This window comes from Oncorhynchus nerka, linkage group LG10, assembly GCF_034236695.1.
Source record: "Oncorhynchus nerka isolate Pitt River linkage group LG10, Oner_Uvic_2.0, whole genome shotgun sequence".
Taxonomy (NCBI): domain Eukaryota; kingdom Metazoa; phylum Chordata; class Actinopteri; order Salmoniformes; family Salmonidae; genus Oncorhynchus; species Oncorhynchus nerka.
In genome coordinates, this window is record NC_088405.1 from 31,894,553 (window position 1) to 31,915,354 (window position 20,802).

Genomic DNA, 20,802 nt, shown 5'->3' on the forward strand with positions numbered 1-20,802 from the left:
TGGAATGTTGTCCCACTCCTCTTCAATGGCTGTGCGAAGTTTCTGGATATTGGCGGGAACTGAAATACGCTGTTGGACATGTCGATGGAGAGAATCCCAAACATGCTCAATGGGTGACGTGTCTGGTGAGTATGCAGGCCATTGAAAAACTGGGAGATTTTCAGCTTCCAGGAATTGTGTACAGATCCTTGCAACATGGGACCATGTATTATCATGCTGAAACATGAGGTGATGGCACGTCAATGGGCCTCAGGATCACATCACGGTATGTCTGTGCATTCAAATTGCTATTGAGAAAATGCAATTGTGTTCGTTGTCCATAGCTTATGCCTGCCGATACCATAACCCCACCGCCTACATGGGGCGTTGACATCATCAAACCGCTCATCCACGCTGTCTGCCATCTGCCCGGTACAGTTGAATCTGGGATTTAGCCATGAAGAGCACACTTCTCCAGCGTGCCAGTGGCCATCAAAGGTGAGCATTTGCGACGCTGTACTGCAGTCAGGTCAAGACCCTGGTGAGGACAAAGAGCATGCAGAGGAGCTTTCCTGAGGCGGTTTTTGGCAGTTTGTGCAGCAATTCTTTGGTTGTGCAAACCCACGGTTTCATCAGCTGTCCGGGTGGCTGGTCTCAGTTGATCCTGCAGGTGAAGAAAACGGATGTGGAGGTCCTGGGCTGGCATGGTTACACGTGGTCTGCAATTGTGAGGCCAGTTGGACGTACTCGCAAATTCTCTAAAACGATGTTGGAAGTGGCTTATGGTAGAGAAATTAATTATTGCATTCAGCATGCCAATTCCACACTCCCTCAAAACTTGAGACATCTGTGGCATTGTTTTGTGTGACAAAACTGCACATTTTACAGGGGCCTTTTATTGCCCCCAGCACAAGGTGCACCTGTGTAATAACCATGCTGTTTAATCAGCTTCTTCATGCCACACCTGTCAGGTGGATGTATTATCTTGGCAAAGGAGAAATGCTTACTAACAGCATTTAAACAAATTTGTGCACAACATTTGAGAGAAAAGCTTTTTGTGCATATGGAGAATATCTGGGATCTTCTATTTCAGCTCATGAAATATGGGACCAACACTTTACATGTTGCGTTTATATTTTTGTTCAGTATTTATTTTGGGATGTAGCCTATCACATTACTGAGAGATTTGTCCCTTCATAAAATAATTGTGATTCTATGTGTAAATATGCATTCATATTACATACATAAATCCAGAATTCAGGTTGATTAGTTGGTGCATTTTCCCCCACTAATAATACATCAGATATTGGGCCGGAGGGAGTTTTCTGGCCTCAGAATATGTATTGGCTTTACTTTTCCCTCATAAACATAGACTATATGTCTACTGGGTCAGCAGGTAACAGGCTAGAGATGGTACATTTCACTGTTTCACAAATACACAAGGAGTAAAAAACATTGCCATATGATTGGTTACAGGATGCACTTATAAAGATTTGACCGAGATAGTAGTTTACTGTGGTAGCCTTCAATAACAATTTGACAAATCTGAACTGATTAAACTAGGTGCTGAAAAATCTGTTTAATACTGTACATTATCAAAATGTGTATCAATTTGCCACTCATCAACAAATAAAATAACATTGGCACACAATGACAAAATAAACAATGCTACATAATTCTCTCCATAAACAATACAAATAGATAGAATGAAAATAAAATAGATGAAACACAATCAAGTGAGATAACACACTTTTCTCAAGTAGACCAGTTCATGATAATAATGTTGATAATAGTGTCATCAATATTGTTGACAATAATCTGACTGAAAAAATATAAAGTCTTGTTGGAATGTGTCCCATTTACAACAACAAAAAGTATATCGTGGCAGAAGTGAAGTTGCCACTGCCTTAATATCCCTTATCAACATGATAACTCAACCGTTTTCAAAACAAACAATAAAGCCATTTGATGTCAAGTGTGGTAACACCTGTATGTGAGTGTGAGACAAGCAGGGACTTCAGAACCTTCAAAGATCAGATTATTGGTCTTCATTAGTGTAATATTATACATGCACTTGTACTGTATGTTCTCAATACCCAACAGCTCCAATAGAGCTACTGTTTGTAGGATCTGGCACCAAGATCAATGAGAACTCAAGCAGACCAATGTACTCTAAAAGCAGCTCAGCCATTTAGAAAATAACCTCTGTGGCATCAGAACACTTTTCTGTCTTTGATTTCAGCCAGGTATGAGGATATTGTGTGTTTAAGACTTTGCAGGAACACCACATTATCCATGAGTGGTCCAGTAGCAAAGAGAGTGATATTGCTCTGACTCACTAAGCACTGAATAATTTCCATCCCTTAACTCTTGTATATGTGGCGTTGGATATCTCTTGCTAATATACACTATCTTTTCCCCATGCCCCTTCTCCAACACGGAGTGCTCTGACCCTGAGGCCCTGTTCTTGTCTCTGTCCTACTGTGTCGAACAAAAGGTCAGACCCTATTGTCTCTACAGAGATCCATGTCCAACTCACCTGCCCATACCTAGTTCTCCCTATCCTGAAGGGGGTGGAGTCCCTGCAAGCAGTCTCTCTACAGATGAAAATAAAATCTCCTCTTACGTAACCTGCTGTATCCTTGGTGATGGAGGAACTGACCTGCTCACTCAACTGATGCCTGGCAACCACAACACAATGAGCACCTGGGCTCACATCTGGTGCCACTGTAAGCAAGTTAGTAATCAGTGCTCCACTGACTGAGGGCTTAGTGGAGATTCCATTACCTCTGCCTGAAGGCAACAGGCTTGATCCTTCAGCTGATTAAAAAAGGTCAAAGGTCACTCAATGGCTTGTGTGGACAGTGAGACAACAACGTTGACCCATATTCACATATTTAACCTGCATTGCTTTGAAAAATCCAGAATAGGTTGACCACTGACCAGCTTCACTAGTATCGCATGACTGTATGAAAAATCACATGCCTAAACCCATAAATATGTGTACAGTATACATAGTTCACCTTATTGTCCTGAGTGGGCACATATTACAAAGACTAGATTTCATCTTTTGAGTTCAAATCCCTTTAAAATAATAAGGTGGAAAACAATAAAGCTTTCTTGACTAACCAAAAGACACAACTATTCCTTGATTTATAAAACAAGTCTCAAGTGGTTATATTGTTCTTTATCTCATGCTCACACAGCAAGTACCATTTCTTGGATTCCAGAGTAAGATACAGAACTGGCACATAAATGATCATCAGTAGTCATGTTACAATAAACTTACCTTTAGAAACAATGTACCTGCCTCTGTTTCCCTCATCACTCACTTCATCTTTAACTTTCTATTGCTTTACATCTCGATCCATGTATGCATTCTCCCATCTCCAATTGCATTCTCACTTTGCATCCTTCTCCGAGTCCATTATAAAACGTTCACTATGTTCTCAAAACGTTATTGCAACTTAGTCACGTGACCCAAATAACTTCATTTCATGGTATTATACATGCCCTTAATGATTTCTTCAGCGAATCAACAGTAGATATCACATATAGTGTATGTGCACAACAGACCACACACACTGTAAATAGTAAGCATGTACATGCTCCGACATTCATACAGGCACAGGTGGACACCCGATCAATCTGTCAAACACTGGTGAGCCCCGTTTGAGCCCCAACAAACCTAAATCACTTATAGGTAGTCCAGGATCCTTTTCCCATGACACTGATGGGGTGGAAAGGCAGGTGTGTAGAGCTAGGGAGCATTCAGGAGTGTCTGTACCCTACCAAACAAGGGCTTTTTCAGGTCCACCACCCACATCCTCTCACTCCCCTTCACGCTCTTATGGCATGTGAACTCTCATGGTGAATCCCAAACCAGCCCTTTGCCCGAACCAACCTGCTTGGTGTGAGGGAAGGTGAAAGGACCTGGGAAGAGACTGGTTTGGGATTCAGCATCACTATTCACATGTGGTTCACTGAAGACATGTCCGTCTAGGTCAGAGGAGGTCCGTCCTACTCCAGGTCACCAAATGGGGGCCTCAAGCAGCCAAGTACTTCCCCCAGTAAGGACAGCTTCATGATGCGGGCTGCCGAGGACCTCCTGGGGCCCTGGGTCCGGCCCTCGGTGTCGCCATGTCAGCTGTTCTGAGGGCAAGAGGAGAGAGACATACCGTCATCACATTTTTAGAGCTCACGACAGAGGAGAGAAGACAGGAACACCCTTGCCAGTCATTCAGAAGAAGTCACAACTGTAAAGAGATGTTTAAGTGTTTGTAGATTGCCTACAGTGGCAACAAATTGGCTAATGGTATGGATTACGTTCATCTCATAATGGGATCAAGCAATATTTGTGAGTTTCGTTGAGGCTCTGAGGATGGAAACCACTTGCAAATACATTAGATTGAATCAAATCAAATTTATTTATATAGCCCTTCGTACATCAGCTGATATCTCAAAGTGCTGTACAGAAACCCAGCCTAAAACCCCAAACAGCAAGCAATGCAGGTGTAGAAGCACGGTGGCTAGGAAAAACTCCCTAGAAAGGCCAAAACCTAGGAAGAAACCTAGAGAGGAACCAGGCTATGTGGGGTGGCCAGTCCTCTTCTGGCTGTGCCAGGTGGAGATTATAACAGAACATGGCCAAGATGTTCAATGAATGTTGATCCAAATGTTCCCAAGGTAGATGACCCAATAATACCATTAGTGCCTCAGGTTGTAAAAGCAAGATTTGTCTCGATAAAATCGTCAATGCTCTGCGTTTGAGCCAAACTATATGGTCTTTATTTAGCCTTCTAAGGCTGATGAAAATCAACTTCTTGACACAAGCCACCATCAATCTGAATGCCTCTGTGGCCTCTGTGCTCCCTTGATCTAGATAATCTCCCAGCGAATGGAAGAGAAAAAGTCCCTCTTTCCCATGTTACTGAATCCCTTGTTTCCATGGGTATGAAAAGAATTGAGGCTTTAATAACAAAACGTTCTGCGGTGAGGCCGTAGGTAAAAGGTGAAGGAGACAGACTCTGACAACAAAGACAAAGAAAAGACCTTTCACTGTATTGTCCTGCGTCCCTGAATCTGACCTTGCCAGGTCATCCATTTTGGGCTTGATAAGAAAACACATAACACAATGATAACTGTAATGCTGTTATTGGGCTATTGTTAGAAGTAAAAAAAGACAAAGTGTTCAATCATGCATGAGAGAGGATCACCATTAACAAACAGAAGGTGGATAACAACCACTTGAGGGAAAAAGGAGTGATAATGGGAGTCTCGATGTGACACAGGTAAGTGCCAAAATTATTTATTTGGGCAGTTATCTGTATGTTGTGTCACAGAGCATTAAAGCATAACCATCTCCTAAAGACACAACAATACACACATGCACACTCACACAGCGACACATTCCAACACACAGAGACGAATCAAATCAAATCGTTATTTGTCACATGTTTCGTAAACAGCAGGTGTAAGTAGACTAACAGTGAAGTGCTTAATTTCAGGCCCTTCCCAACAACGCAGAGAGAAAGAAAATAGACAAAAGTAAAACACGTAATAATAAAAGTAATAATAAATACACAATAAGTAATGATAACTTGGCTATATACACACACGAGGTACCAGTACTGAGTTATGTGCAGGGGTACGAGCCCCGTCAATGTGAATGAGAGCGTGCTCGGCCCTCTGTTTCCTGTAGTTCACGATCAGCTCCCTTGTCTTGCTGATGCTGAGGGAGGAATTCTGTTCTAGCAACACACTGCCAGGTCTCTGACCTCCCGATAGGCTCATTGTCGATGGTGATCAGGCCTACCAGCATTGTCAGTAAACTTAATGAAAGTGTTGGAGTTGTGCGTAGCCACACAGTCATAGATGAACCTGGAGTACAGGAGGGGACTAAGCAAGTACACTTGAGGGACCCCTGTGGTGTTTAGAAGGTGTTTAGTCCCAGTGTCCTTAACTTAGTGATGAGCTTGGAGGGCACTATGGTTTTGAACGCTGATCTGTAGTCAATGAACAGCATTCTGACAAAGGTGTTCCTTTTGTCCAGGTGGGAAAGGGCAGGTTGGAGTGCAAAAGAGATTGCGTCATTTGTGGATCTGTTGAGGCAGTATGCGAATTGGAGCGGGTCCAGGGTGTCTGAAATGATGGTGTTGATGTGAGCCATGACCAGCCTTTCAAAACATTTCATGGCTACAGATGTGAGTGCTACGGGGTGATAGTCATTTAGACAGGTTACCTTGGCGTTCTTGGGTACAGGGACTATGGTGGTCTGTAGGTATTACATGTAGGTAAATAAAAGTTCAGTGAAGACTCTTGCCAGCTGGTCAGCGCATTCTCTGAGTATGAGTCGTAGTAATCCGAATGTTAACCTGTTTAAAGGTCTTACTCATATCGGCTACAGAGAGCGTGATCATACAGTCGTCCGAAACAGCTGGTGCACTCATGCATGGTTCAGTATTACTTGCCTTGAAGCGAGCATAGAAGGTATTTAGCTCCTCTGGTAGGCTCACGTCACTGGGCAGCTCACGGCTGGGTTTCAGTTTGTAGTTCATGACAGTTTGCAAGCCCTGCCACATCCAACGAGCATCAGATCCAGTAGAGTAGCATCCTGTATTGATGCTTTGCCTGTTTGATGGTTCATTGGAGGGCATAGTGGGATTTATTTTAAGCATCCAGATTAGTGTGACGCTCCTTGAAAGTGGCAGCTCTAGCCTTTAGCTGAGTGCGGATGTTGCCTGTAATCCATTGCTTCTGAATGGGATATGTATGCACGGTCACTATGGGGACAACTTTGTTACACCTATTAATGAAGCCGGTGACTGATGTGGTAAACACCTTAAAGCCATCGGATGAATCCCGGAACATATTCCAGTCTGCACTAGCGAAACAGTCCTGTAGCTTAGCTTCCGCTTCATCGGACCACTTGTATATTGAGTGCATCACTGGTACTTCCTGTGAATTTTTGCTTGTAACCTGGAATCCGGAGGATAGAGTTATGGTCAGATTTGCCAAATAGAGGGCGAGGGAGAGCTTTGTATGCGTTTCTGTGTGTGGAGTGAAGGTGAAGTTTTTTTGCCTCTAATTGCACATGTGACAGGCTGGAAGAAACTAGGTAAGACAGATTTCAGTTTTTCTGCATTAAAATCAATAGCCACAAAGCTCGCCACTTCTGGATGAGCATTTTTTATTTGCTTATGGCCCTACACAGCTCGTTGAGTGCCATCTTAGTGTCAGGATCGGTTTGTGGTTGTAAATAGACAGCTACAAAAAATATAGATGAAACTCTCTTGGTATGGGGTACAGCTTATCACGAGATTCGAAATCAGGGGAGCAGAACCTCGAGACTTTCTTAATGTTAGAGATCGCGCACCAGCTGTTGTTAACAAAGAGACACACCTTCTCCCTTGAGCTTTCCCGACGCTTCCGTTCTGTCCTGCCGATGGATACTAACTAGATCTATATTATCCATGTCCATGTGCACTCAAGACGCTGTGAAACATACAATATTACAGTTCTTCAGGTCCCGTTGATAGGATAGTCTCGAACGGAGCTCGTCCAGTTTGTTCTCCTGTGATTGTATGTTCTCCTGTGATTGTATGTTCACCAATATAACAGAGGGTAGAAGAGGTTTATGTACTCGCTGACGTATTTTCGCCAGGGCCTGGTCCATTGTGAAAAGTATGTCCTGCGCCACCGACTCGTTGAAGTAGAAATATTCATCCAAATCGAGGTCAGTGATTGCTGTTCTGATGCTCATTAGCTCTTTTCGGTCATAGGAGACAATGGCGGAAACATCATTTCCAAAAACAGTTAAGATCAGCCCAAAATAAAACACCCAAAATAGCAGAATTGGTCAGGAGCCTGTAAAACGTCTGCTATACAGCACCATTCTCAATGTACAGAGATCCCCTGACCCATACACAAGCACACACAAGCACACACACACACACACACACACACACACACACACACACACACACACACACACACACACACACACACACACACACACACACACACACACACACCTTAGCTGCAATCACCTTCTCTCTGTGTGGTGTTATCCCGTTCTGTACCACCTCTGCAGGTCCATCCGTCTGCTCCTGGGAATCCCGTCGACCCCTGGGCTGCCCCTGGGCCTCATTCTCCCAGCGGGCAAAGCCTTTGCTCTTGGAGGCCTTCCTGTGTGGTCGGTATCTCATCTTGGGGAAGGTGTGGGAGCTCCCGTCCCCAGCACCCCACGTGTGCTCTGGCCACAGAGGCTCTGTCTGTGTGGCCTGGCTGGTGGTGGCCCGTTGCAGACGCACAGAGATCCGCTGGGCCGAGCCAGTCATCAGGGTGATTGACTTATGCTCCAGGTCAGAACCGCCAGGTGTCACCGAGGGGAACTCAAACACTTCGTCCTCATCTGCAGGGAGGACAATATGACAGGAATGAAATACACTGACCAACCATCATAGTTGAAACGCTGTTGGTTACAGTATATCACTAAAGTGTTGCTGTACCTTTGCAGGTGGGCATGGTGGGGCTGCTGGGTAGAGAGCTGTGGGTCAAGCCCCCAGGTGAGACACTTCGCAGAGAGGTGGAGCGTGGCAGCTTCCTACAGGCCAGTACCAACAGCTCCCTGCACTGCTTATGGCAGTTCACCCCACAATCTGAAACAGAACATATAACAGTGCTATCAGACCATGGCCCTCACAGTGCATGTATAATGTAAAATCCCAAATGTCTTAAATGTGCAGTTCTCCGAATAATAGAAAACAGGCCAATAAATATGCGCACAGTCCATAGAACCTACCCTTACACTTGTATCCCTGTTTGATTATTCCCCAGAGCTAAGAGCAACAAGTCCAGAGGGGCAGGAATTGGAGGGAGTGGGAAAAAGACAAAGGAATGTTAGAATTTGTAATGGTGGAAGCATATTCAGTGTAAACCATTGTGTAATAAACAGGATACAATCTCTCACAACACCCTTCCTGTAAACTCTGTGTGTGTGTGTGTGTGTGTGTGTGTGTGTGTGTTCATTTTTGAATAGGAGGACTTCTCTGTAGAAATTCTCCTTTATTTTCACTGATGCCTAAAACAACACAAAATAGAAAGATAGAGGGAACATAATTTGTGTACATATTTTGACACGCAACAATAACTTTACTGTCACGTAAGATGTGCATCCTTTCATTGTTGACTATGTGAGTGGTGGCATTACCATATAAAATCACATTATTGTTCCGTCGACATGATTCAGTGTCGTTTTTATCAACTTTAATAAACCAATGTATCCTGCAGTCATGTCAACATATTGCATCTCTGTATTTCTAATCCCTCTATGCACTGTGAATCATCTCTGTATTTCTAATCCCTCTATGCACTGTGAATCATCTCTGTATTTCTAATCCCTCTATGCACTGTGAATCATCTCTGTATTTCTAATCCCTCTATGCACTGTGAATCATCTCTGTATTTCTAATCCCTCTATGCACTGTGAATCATCTCTGTATTTCTAATCCTCTATGCACTGTGAATCATCTCTGCTAACTGTGAATCATCTCTGTATTTCTAATCCCTCTATGCACTGTGAATCATCTCTGTATTTCTAATCCCTCTATGCACTGTGAATCATCTCTGTATTTCTAATCCCTCTATGCACTGTGAATCATCTCTGTATTTCTAATCTCTCTATGCACTGTGAATCCTCTCTGTCTCAGAAGGTCATTAATCAACTTCGTCAAGGAGTAAAGATAGACATCTTCTCTCAGCATTGAATGACTCTTGATGATGGCAGTATATTGCTGACATAAACAATCAGAAAGCATTATACTTTTCTTCCAACCAAAAGTGTGCTGTCTCTCTGAGCATAAACAGTTAGTTTATATTAGTGTGTATTACAAAGTGCACAGTATACATACGAATCCAGCACAGTGCTCGCAGAAGGTGGGCTTCAGATACGTCATCTCTGTAAAGTTGTGGATAAAGCCAGGGCCCATTTTATACTGGAGCAAGGGGTTGGCCCTCAGGAAGTAAGCCATCATCTCATCCTTACTAATCAGACCATCCCTGTAGAAGAGGAGCGAGAAAGAGAGACATAGACAGAGAGAAAAATACAGATAAGAGAATGATCAGATGGAGAGAATGACAGCTCCTGTTATGCAAACATTACAGTAACTTCCATCCCTTCTTTCTGTTTTATCCAGACAGGAAGAGATCTACAACAGTGCTCTAGATTAGACACCCAGGTGGTTTGTGACAACTCCAGCCCCTGCATATCTCCAGTCTCCCTCCTATGGAGCACAGCCTCCCAGACCTATTTTCTGAGTCATGGAGCTGCTCAGGCGAGCTGAAATGTGATTTGAAGCGTTCCAGTGAACAGATGAACCGCCCAGGACACGAGGGCAGAGCACTGTGTGTGGCACTGTGTGTCTTTCACGGGCTGCCATAACCTTCACCTCCCCCCTCCTCAAACCATGGCGACAAAGCACCACTCCCAGTCAAGACAGGGCAAGGCTAAAAGCAGATATGACTCTGTTGTGACTTCACAGGGTTTTCCTGCAGATTTACGAGAGGATGTTTGACATTACCAATGACCTCATTTTCACTGTAGCTTTGTGTGGTGAAACATGGTTGTTGATGGCCAGTTACTGTATCTCGCTGTGAAATGTTTAGAATACCCAAAATTGCAGTCTTATTGCATCTTGAATGCTTGAAGCTGCATTAAAGGCAAATGTGTGGAATGTGCGTGTGTATGTGCGTGCGCATGTGTGAGTGAGAAATAGGGAGAGGGTGTTTGTTGGTGACAGAAAGAGGGAAATCGAAGAGGAGGATGAGGTGGCTTAGTTGCGACACCTCTGAACCCGTCATATTTCAAATGTTAGACAGGGTCACTCACTGGTCCTTGTCCAACACACAGAAGGAGTCCAAGAAAGGAAAGTTGGCAGCAATACTCTCAAAGTCCTCCTGAGAGATGTAGCCATCATGGTCATGGTCGTAGTTCCTGAATACAGACTTCCCAGAAAAAGACATGAACAAAATACTGTAAGTGATTTACAAGCACCAGTCTTTTTTTTTTATTCATATTTTAGTAATTGTTGGTTTATATACCTACTCAATATTTGGTATTGTGACAGAAAAAGCCACTGACTGATTCTTGAAATAATGTATGAGATATTTATGGACGGGTTACCCATCCTGTAGATAGTAACATTTTCAAGCGTTCAGACCACAGCCAAGCTATGTCCTCCTGGACTTTATTCAAGAGAAGACACAGATCAGTTACTGTAATGGAAACAACTCACATCCACCACCTTCCTGATGTGCTTGTTCACCACATTGGGGTCAGGTTTGGTTGTCACACCTGACGCCCAGTCCAGAGGGGCCATTGGCTTGTTGGGGGTTGTCGGAGAGGTAGGCTGTGGGGATTGAAAAGATAGAGAGTTAATATAGGAACTCTCAGGTATACTGTATTATTTCTATTTTCATACTTTTCCCCCATGTTTTCTAATAACTACAGCTCCAACAATGCAGACTATAAACCACAACAAGAAGTCTCACCAAAGACTTTGGGTTACGTGGTTCCCTTAGTAAGGATAGCTCATATATTTCATCTTCGGTGTAGTACAGGTCTAGAGAGAGCTGGAGGAAATAGTTTATGATTAAACATGAAAATACATTCAGCCTTTCTGCAATAACAAACACATTTATAATCATGTTACTCTTTTGTACGATCCCACAAAACTGATTGAGTGACAGAACGATAAAACAAGTCAATTTCCTGTTGACGGGGAACCCTTTTAGGGCGGGACACTCACGGTGAGCAGGTAGATGAGGTCCATGTTGGGCTCCACCTGGGCTGCGGCACTCTGCAGGGACACCAGCTCGTTGAAGGTGAGGTAGAGCTGGTGCATCTTTACGATGTTCACCTTGTCGTCATCCACCCAGTCGGAGAAGACCACGTGCACGGCGATCAGGTCCTTCAGGTGGACTCCCAGGATGGGGACCTTGAAGCCTTCGGAGTCTGTGAACGCCTTGCGGTAAGCACAGTAGTTCCCATTGGAGGAGACCAGCTCCGTCATCTCATTCCAGATCTGACGTTGAGAGGGGTAAGATGTCAAGAAGTGAGGACAGCATAGTTATTAGGGTAATAACCATTACAGCTGACATAACGTGTCATAACCGGTCATAACACTATCACAACCCATATATTACCCCTGCTATCACAACCCATATATTTACACCTGTTGTGACATATATTGTGTTATTTTAAGGCTGGTTATGACACCTACATAAGAGTGCCAAACCCCACATTTATTCAAATGTGTTTTTTCCCCTGACAAAAAGTTTCCTTTCATTTGAAAGTTTGTTTCTTAAACCTTTTGTTGTTGTTGTAGTAATGAATTCTTTAGAGTCATGTTTTTTCCCCTCATATCTTAATAAATAACTTGTAGAAAATACACTTTATGACACTCATGGAGCCTCATGACCATCCTGTGTCACTTTACTTGGACTAAGAAACTACACTTTATGACACTGTCAAGAAGCATTATGACCATCAGAATCATATAAGCCAGATAGACCTGTCACGTACATGCCCTTATATCAGTCATCAGTCAAAAGGTGGGTGAATTCTCCTGCTCCCGCATTCATCCCAGTCATCAGCAACAGAGCATTGGGGTACGTGCATTTCTGACATCAATGTATGCGCAATTACAATGAGAACTTAATATGGTCAATTAAAGAAACATATATAACATAAGTATACTGTTGACACGCAGGCTATGGTGTAATGGAATAGTTTTGCCTTGTGTTTTGTGGGTTGTGACACTTATATGTAGGTATCATAACCAGCCATAAAATAACGCAATATGTGTCACAACAGGTTTAAATATATGTGTCATGACAGGCTGTGACAAGTTACGTTGGCTGTTATGACATATAACAGTTATGACGCTGTGTGTCAAGTAAAGTGTTACTGATATTAGATACAGCACCGGAAAGATACAGAGAGAGTGACATGACAGCAATCGATACAATACAGATGGTATCAAATGCCAGGAAATTAGGACGGTATCAATTCTGTGTGGTGTCCTTTCTGAAACCATCACTACATGGTAGTTGATGAATTGGTCTAAATGTATCCTTAGCAGATGCTAAATGAATACGACCATGATCTAAAGTAAACGAAAAGGTAGAATCACATCAGATGATATTAGTGAGGCTGTGACAGAGCAGAGGCAGGCGTGCATGCTGACCTTGGTGACCTCGGGAGCCAGATGCGAGTGAGTCTCCTTCAGACGAGAGATGGAGCTGTGACTCAGACCTCCCACCACAGCCATCAGCGTATTAAAGTTCTGCAGTTGGAGGAGTTTCTGAAGGACAGAGTGGCATGGAACAAAGTGGAAGAGAGGGAGAGATAGTGAGATGGAGAGAGGGATAGATAGAGCGAGAGCAAATGAGGAAGAGAAATACAAATTACAATTTTAAAAAACAAACATACCTAAAACAACTTTATTCCAATACAGTATCTAAAGCAACATTCACCAACATCAATGAATCTCTCTTTACATCAGGGGAACATGCTGTAACATCTTATTTAAAAAATGTCAGAAGCTTTGCCTGTAAAAAACTAAAAACAAAGAGCCCTCTTGAGTTGAACAGACTCGCTTCTGCATTAACTGAGAAATTTCCTTCATAAAAGGATATGAGTATGAGTGCTAGTCATTAGTCTTCTGAATAATTCCTTTATATAATTCCTTGTAGATGATAATGGAGGGAGAAGCCCCTGGTATCTGATCAGATTAAGAGGCCCAACAGCATGCATGATGCTTAATGTCACCCCCTGGCCCCCAGCAATTAGACATGGAGAATCGCATGAATCGAGATGAGACAGTGTTATTGCTAGAGGGAAGCCCTGTTCTTACGTCAGATAGCGCAACGATTCCTCCTGCATTGATCCGTCTCGTTTCTCACACAGAGCAAAGGGGATGGATCAAAAGTTATTCAATTACAATGTGCCATCATATCATGACTTTTCAAAAATACTGGGTGCGTTCCAGTTGTAAGGTTACTTGTGTAATGAATCTTGTGAAAGCTCTTGTGGATTCATGTTGAGAAACGTTATGATACGCAGCTTGTTAAACAGCATTAAGAAATACCATTTCTCACCATAAGCTATAAGACTAGACTTAAATAGCTGATAAAGATACATAAGGAAAGCATAGAGAGGAGGCCTTTCTATAAGAGAAAAGAAAAGCATGTGTGGGCAGCAGTAGCTTTTAATGAGCGGAGGGTGTTTGTGATCTAATTGACAATGTTCCAGTTTCATTGATACAGACGATTTAATGCAAGTCAGGCTCAGCTAACTGTCTGATTAATATACGGTACATGCTTCATATTGAACCATGAGTCCCTCTAGCTTCCTCTGTTGTTCCTTCTCCTTCGGGATGTTCACATACTTATAATGAGAGATTTTCTGAACATGGAGGCGAAAGAAACCGCCTATTCATTTCAAGCGTTACAATGTTGTACAGTTAATGAGAATTTATGCCTCAAGAAATTGCCCCGACCTCCTTTACAGTCGCTTGTGTCAGAGTGGGCGGGTTTTAGCTCATCAGAGAAATGAAATTGTGAGGAGTTGTGGAATATAGGATGTAAGTGGAGAGGTGGGGAGAGTGAAGAAGCGTGGACCAGCAACGCCCCAGCTGTCAGAGAGAGACAGAGATAGAAAAAGAGAGAGGGAAGAAAAAAAACACCCACTAATAAACACTGTGGTAATATGAAGGAGCAGACTTTAACAAATGTTCAGATTGAACCTTTTAGGGCCCTCTAATGGCACTGTCCTGTACGACTCCACAGATACATTTATTTTTTTTACATTTAAATTATACATTTATTTATTTATCATTTATTTGGTCGTTTCATTTTGAGGAGGCTGTCACATTGTGTCATGACAGGATTCTTGGGCAGTTGAACAGGGAAATGCATGAGCCAAGTTGAGGGACGAGTGTCTCGTAAGAGTGATGCCACCTGACGTAAGACAATGCTGTGCTCATCTATTCATGCAGCATAATGACAAGTCTTCCATCTACACTCTTTATGCTCCCTGCATCCTTATTCCCAATTCAACCGTTGCCCTAACCCTAAATATGGGCTAAGTAACAATACATGGCACACAGAAATAATTACACAGTAATAAGTGCACTGTAATGTAAAGTGTTACCATCAAACCTACAACTAGGAAGTGCTCTCTTCCTACCTGGGCCACGTTGATGTATTTGGTGATGACCTCAGCACGGTGTTGGGGTGTCAGCTTACTGAGCACCATGAGCTGAACCCACTGGGAGACTCCGTTGAACAGGGCGATGGAGCGCTCCAGCGTTGGGTTGTCCACCAGACATCCGTGCATTACATAGCTTTGGTAGTCTGTGAACTGGGTTTGGGGGTTGGAGAAAGGGAGAGTTAGTGTCCATGGCATGTACAGTCAGCTGAGTAGATAACACAGACGTCATTGGCATATACTGTGCCCTACATAACTGGTGAATTCACACGTGAACTACCCAGCAAATAAAACTAACTGAAATGTAGAGCAAACGTATCTAAGAACATACTCTGTGGTGGTGCGCAATTAGCCTGGGGACGAGGTTAGTTGACAGCCAAAGCTTTGTTCTTGTACTTAGTAACAGTACTAGAGGGGCTAAAAAGAGTTCTGTGGAAAAAGTACTCTTGGGAAAGAGTCTTGAGGAATGTCACACACAGGGGTTAGATAGGGAAGAAAAGGCCCCAGCAGGTGGATGGGTTCTCAGGCCAAGTGTCTTTTTCCACCGGGGACACTCACTGATATCCTCCTGATGGACTTGTACTCCAGGAACGTGAGGTGTTCAGCCAGCTCCATGGGCTCTAGGTGGTCAAATAGGAGTGAGGCTTTGCCCTTCTTGGCCTGCTTCTTCCTCTGGGTCAGCTTTCTCATCCAGTCATATGATGGACTAGAAAGAAATACACACAATCTGTTGAAACTTGTGACTGTGTGTGACTGTGTGTGACTGTGTGTGTGTGTGTGTCCGCCCGTCCTTGGGTAGTCCCTCACATGGTGGAGATGTCAATGAGTTTGAAGTGTTCCTCACAGCCCAGCTGAGCCGCCACGTCTCTGAACTCCTCAGTGAGGCGGATAAGGCCCAGGTCCAGATTAAACTCTGCAGGGAACACCGTAATCCAATACCTAAGAACACACACACAGCACAGCGGACTGGCTGATTTAACATATACAATATGTTGACTGTTTGCATGTGTACATTATGGCTGAACATCATAGTGTGTAGCCCCATGCACCAGTGCCTGTTGTAAATGAAGGATTCACAATGATATTATAGTCTCTCTCAGAGGGCAAATGCCGACTTGAGGGGGACTGACCCTGCACAAGGACTGCTGGGGGCTCCTTGCGCAGTGAGTAGTAGTAGTGTGATGTAGTGAGATGGACAAGTCCAGCAGATAGTCATAAATGTGGCCTAGATCTTTCTCTAGCCAACAAATCATGTTTTCTTAATCTGGAAACAACACATGAATACAAAGAACCAATAGCATTATGCTCCTTTAACAAGTGAATGGCCATTGTGGTATTCCCCCTTCAGATTAAAATGAACTGCAAAATAACATGAACTTTAGGATGGCCATCGTTACAGTAGATAACATTACATTCAGATGATTTACTTAGTCCTTGAATTTCATACCAAGGTTGCACACAAAATAGTGGGACATATATAATGAATTGGCAGACATTGGTGAAGGGGTTTACCCGTGAAATGAGAGTTTGAGTATTCTGTTAAAGATTGCCCGAGGACTTTTCTGGGTACGTAATGGATCACAAGACTCCTGAGTCATTGAACGCTTTCGCCCCAAACAATATCTCCACTTCAGATGGCTGGCAGTGGCCCACGTCACATGAGGACAGCCACTGGCTGTCACTTCCAATGACATCATCTCATCCCTCATTGCACCAGCCAGTCAGTCACAGAGCCCCGAGAGAGGAGCACAACATTTTCAGCCGAGGGGGCGGGTTGCCTAGCAATAAAAAACATCTTCAATACTAATAAAGAGCTCAGAAGCTCCTGGGTATGAAGTAGTGTTTTTTTTTACCTCATTAAATAGCAGATCTTCAGTCTCGTTCTTTGGCACTCATCTCCCTGGCAGTCACGGTATGTGGGGTTGTGTCAAGGACAGTTTAGCACTTTTTGAAGACATTTCCCAAAGCCCCATTACAAATGGACACCAGTCCCCATTTCCAACAACCCCCATCCCATCCCAAAAAACACAACAATAAAAAACAACTTTCACGAGAAGCAGCTGTAGATTTATTAGTTGGACAAAAGGTCTCCACTCATGAAGAATAACTAAAGTGTTCAGAGAGGAATGCCCAGTATCTGGAAATAAAAACAATGGAAGTTCAGGCCATGTGATGAACCTGCACCACTGCATGTGTGCATTCTCTAAATAACTGTTACTGGGCCAATGTTTTCCCTCCTCGAACCATTGAAATAGAGATCTTAGAAGTAGCTTTGGAGAGGCCTTGGGCAGGGAGCCATGTATGCTGCGTAGCCTGTCTGCTATCACCTTCAAAGGAACACAGCTGTTTCTCTGCCCAGGATCCAGTCACAAGCATCCAGCAGAGCAGACAAACCCCTGCCTTCTCTGTAGTACTTTGGAACTCTCCCAGCATGGAGGGTCACGATGGATGCATATTGGATGTATACATGACTGTGAAAAACACACAATCAGTTGCTCTACTACTCTCAAGAAGAGCGAAGAAATACTCTCATGGGCTAACTCACAAACAATGAGGTGAATCCATGAGAGATACAAATATAAGTACTGTGTATTAAGTACTGAAGGACAAAGATAAGTACTGTACATTTTGTTGGGTTAAAGCAAAAGCAAAAAGTGAGAGTAAAGGCAGAATAGTGCCTTTGTATTCTGTCACATGGAAGAGACTATCTGCTCTGGCTCTCGTCATACCGCATGGAAAATGTAGAATTTGCCACAAACTGGTCCCGGGTCACATATTTTTAAGATTAAGATTGGAAGTAGGCTTATCTCTAATCTGATTCTAGATCTGCGCTTAGGGGCAACTTCCATCTGAATCACCACAGCCATTACTCCAACCAACAGCAGGGAAAAGATGGGGGGGTTCATCAGTCATCAGTGGAGAGGCCTGACGCCAGGCAGAGTAATATCTCAGGGTCATGATGTATGATGGAAGCAAAGAGTTCCGAGAATAAGGCGTTCCCTGTCGAGTGGTCGTCTGAAGACCACGCACGCGACAACAAACCACGTGGTATGGAGTCTCCAGGAAAACACCGTCCAGAACCCTGCTAACTGAATCAGATTCAAATGCAGTCATGACGCACTAGATACAAATCATACAGAGAAATAGGACACTATTAGGTATCGATTGGATCCAGGTTGCACTTCCTTTGAAGCGGTTCTTTATCTCTAACATTTTGCTCTCAAATGCATTTGGAGGAACATGTCTAATTCTTCCTGATGTTTTGTTCAGACAATCTGCATTAACCCAGAGCTTTGCTGATATACTGTCCCTTAAAATAAACAAGCGTTTGTATACTCAGGAAAAGTCAGTCAGGGTTAGTTAGTGTCGCACCACCCAGAAAATACATTTGGCACAGTCAGGGAACACAGCATTCCATAGCGTCCATATTGCATACTCTGCCATATCTAAACACTACCAGAAAGGCTCAAAATGGCACATGACCATTGTTCTTTGTTGTTCTGGTGTGAATCCACATAAAGGATATATCATGAGCAGCTTCCCAGCCAGCTCTTTGGACGTGACATACCAGCGGTGCATCAGCAGCAGGGTGCGAGGGAGCTGGTTGGACTGCAACTCACCATTGTCATCTGTGGAGAGTGATCACACCATAGAAGAGGAACAATTAGAACACCTACAGTATCTATATCTCCATGGATCACATCACACACCACTAAGATAGCTTCCCCACTGTGCTTCTGTGATTGGTCACTCACCAAAAGCCTGGATGCAGGCATCCAGTAGCGTGTTGAGGGGGGCTGCCTTCCCCAGCGTTGATGATCCCATGGTTCCGCGGGGGGACTCCTCACAGATACGGGTTCACGCCCCCGGAGCAGGAGAACACATGGTACGCCTCCACACCTGGAGGTCAGGGGTCAAAGCCTGCTTAGGAGCTCTCTATGAGAAGAGAAGACACAGGGATGCATCTAGATGTCAGCTTACGCTAAGCAAACATAGCTTAGATCTCTTTTTCAGATTCTTGTAAACACATATAAGATATGGTTGCGGATGTTGTTTATTCATAAAGCACACAATCGGAATTTGTGTTCTAACTGTATGGACACATACTAAATCCACCAGGCATATTTCCTTTTACAATACATACTACCACTACATGGATGCTATACCAGGTTTTTCAATAAACTACAGTGGCTAGTGAAAAGAGGTGATTTCTCCAGCGTCATGCTCCTCTCCTCCATCCTCTTCACTTCCTCAATACCCCCTCACCATCTCCCACAGCACGTTTCTGATCCCCACATCTGCAGGAGTGGGACCATCTTCTGAGAACTCCCATGGCAGCCATACATTTTTAATGACTTTCCGATGTGCTCAGTGGGTGGTACCACTAACAGCTCATGATTCCATACAAATTGCATCATTTCTGGCCCAGTAAGCCGGACAAGACTATATCTGTCTACAATGGGACTGGGTTTATGTAATCTGGATACAGTGGTTTATCTCTCTGCCTGATGAATATCAGTGATTGTCAGTTCATACAATATCACCACTGATGCCAACACAAAGTAAGTTAAGTACAGAAAAGGACATTTCAGGATGTTATTCTAGGGTTTTAGATTTCCAGATGAGATTTTACGACACAACAATAAAGGTTGAAATAGCAGAGCAAGTTGTCTGTAGTGATGACAGAGGTTGCGTCATCGGTAGGTTTGGTCGGTTGTTTAGGAAAGTGTTGCTGATTGGGATTGGTTGAGATTGGCCTAAGCCTCGTAGCAAAACAAATCATCAACCAGTGAATAAGGATTAGAGGTGCTTTGTGGGAGCAGGGGACCAAGTCCCTGTTGATTTGGAACTTGTTAATGGTTTTGTGTGTAATCTGTTGCCGTCACCTTGGTGAGGCGCAAACAAGACGTCATCCCCAAGCCTTGTAATTGATTGTGCGACACTTATGTCAATATCATAACTAGTGCAATTGGTGGGGGTTAGGGTCAGGAGTAGGATATGTGTGTGTGTCTGTGTGTGTGTCTGTGTGTATATGTGCATGCTTTTCTGGAAATGAATCAAGCCCTTGTCCCTTGACTGTAAGGAGATTAGTGAACTCTATCTGCAGACGGAGTTGATAATATCTTAGATGTTGAATGTGTTACCATACTGACTAGTATGTATCCCTCAGGTATGATTCATATTTGTTAGTGTTAAAATGAATGACGTCCATGGCCTTGACTGAAGGCAACCTTTCTTAAGGCTCTATTCAATCAGATCCGCTTTAGCCGACATCTGCATAGCGGTTGTTTTGGTGGTGTTGGAGGTGGGACTGCGTTAGAGCTGTCAAATCCACAAGTGGCTCCTGGCATTATACCTAAAGCGGACATTGCCATTGGCTGCACTGAGTCGCATTAAGAGAAATCCCATGCACATACAGTATGTGTACATCCGTTTATATTTCAAATGCATCTCAAAATGTGATAGGTAGGAGGCTTGAGATAGGATTGAAGTAGATATTAGAACATGAATTTGCATTGCAGATTCTATACATTTTTGGGTACTATGCCTTG

The 20,802-nt window shown here is 43.5% G+C and overlaps 1 protein-coding gene across 2 annotated transcripts; it reads right to left on the reverse strand.

Annotated features, from left to right (window-relative positions):
- Positions 1 to 1,543: 1,543 nt before the first annotated feature.
- rasgrp3 (RAS guanyl releasing protein 3 (calcium and DAG-regulated)) lies at positions 1,544 to 19,096 on the reverse strand. Of its 2 annotated transcripts, XM_029669512.2 has the most exons (16): positions 19,006 to 19,096; positions 18,777 to 18,879; positions 17,104 to 17,166; positions 16,058 to 16,189; positions 15,809 to 15,956; positions 15,230 to 15,403; positions 13,227 to 13,343; positions 11,787 to 12,062; positions 11,530 to 11,610; positions 11,274 to 11,387; positions 10,868 to 10,983; positions 9,891 to 10,038; positions 8,783 to 8,819; positions 8,490 to 8,639; positions 8,013 to 8,392; positions 1,544 to 4,131 (listed from the first exon to the last, which is right to left on the reverse strand). In XM_029669512.2, the coding sequence occupies exons 1-16, from the start codon at positions 19,073 to 19,075 to the stop codon at positions 4,123 to 4,125; spliced, it is 2,118 nt and encodes a 705-aa protein (XP_029525372.1). In that variant the 5' UTR covers positions 19,076 to 19,096; the 3' UTR covers positions 1,544 to 4,122. The 2 variants fall into 2 exon arrangements, with proteins under 2 accessions (XP_029525372.1, XP_029525373.2); XM_029669513.2 differs by lacking the exons at positions 18,777 to 18,879; positions 19,006 to 19,096 and having other exon boundaries at positions 8,028 to 8,392; positions 17,104 to 17,225.
- Positions 19,097 to 20,802: the final 1,706 nt, after the last annotated feature.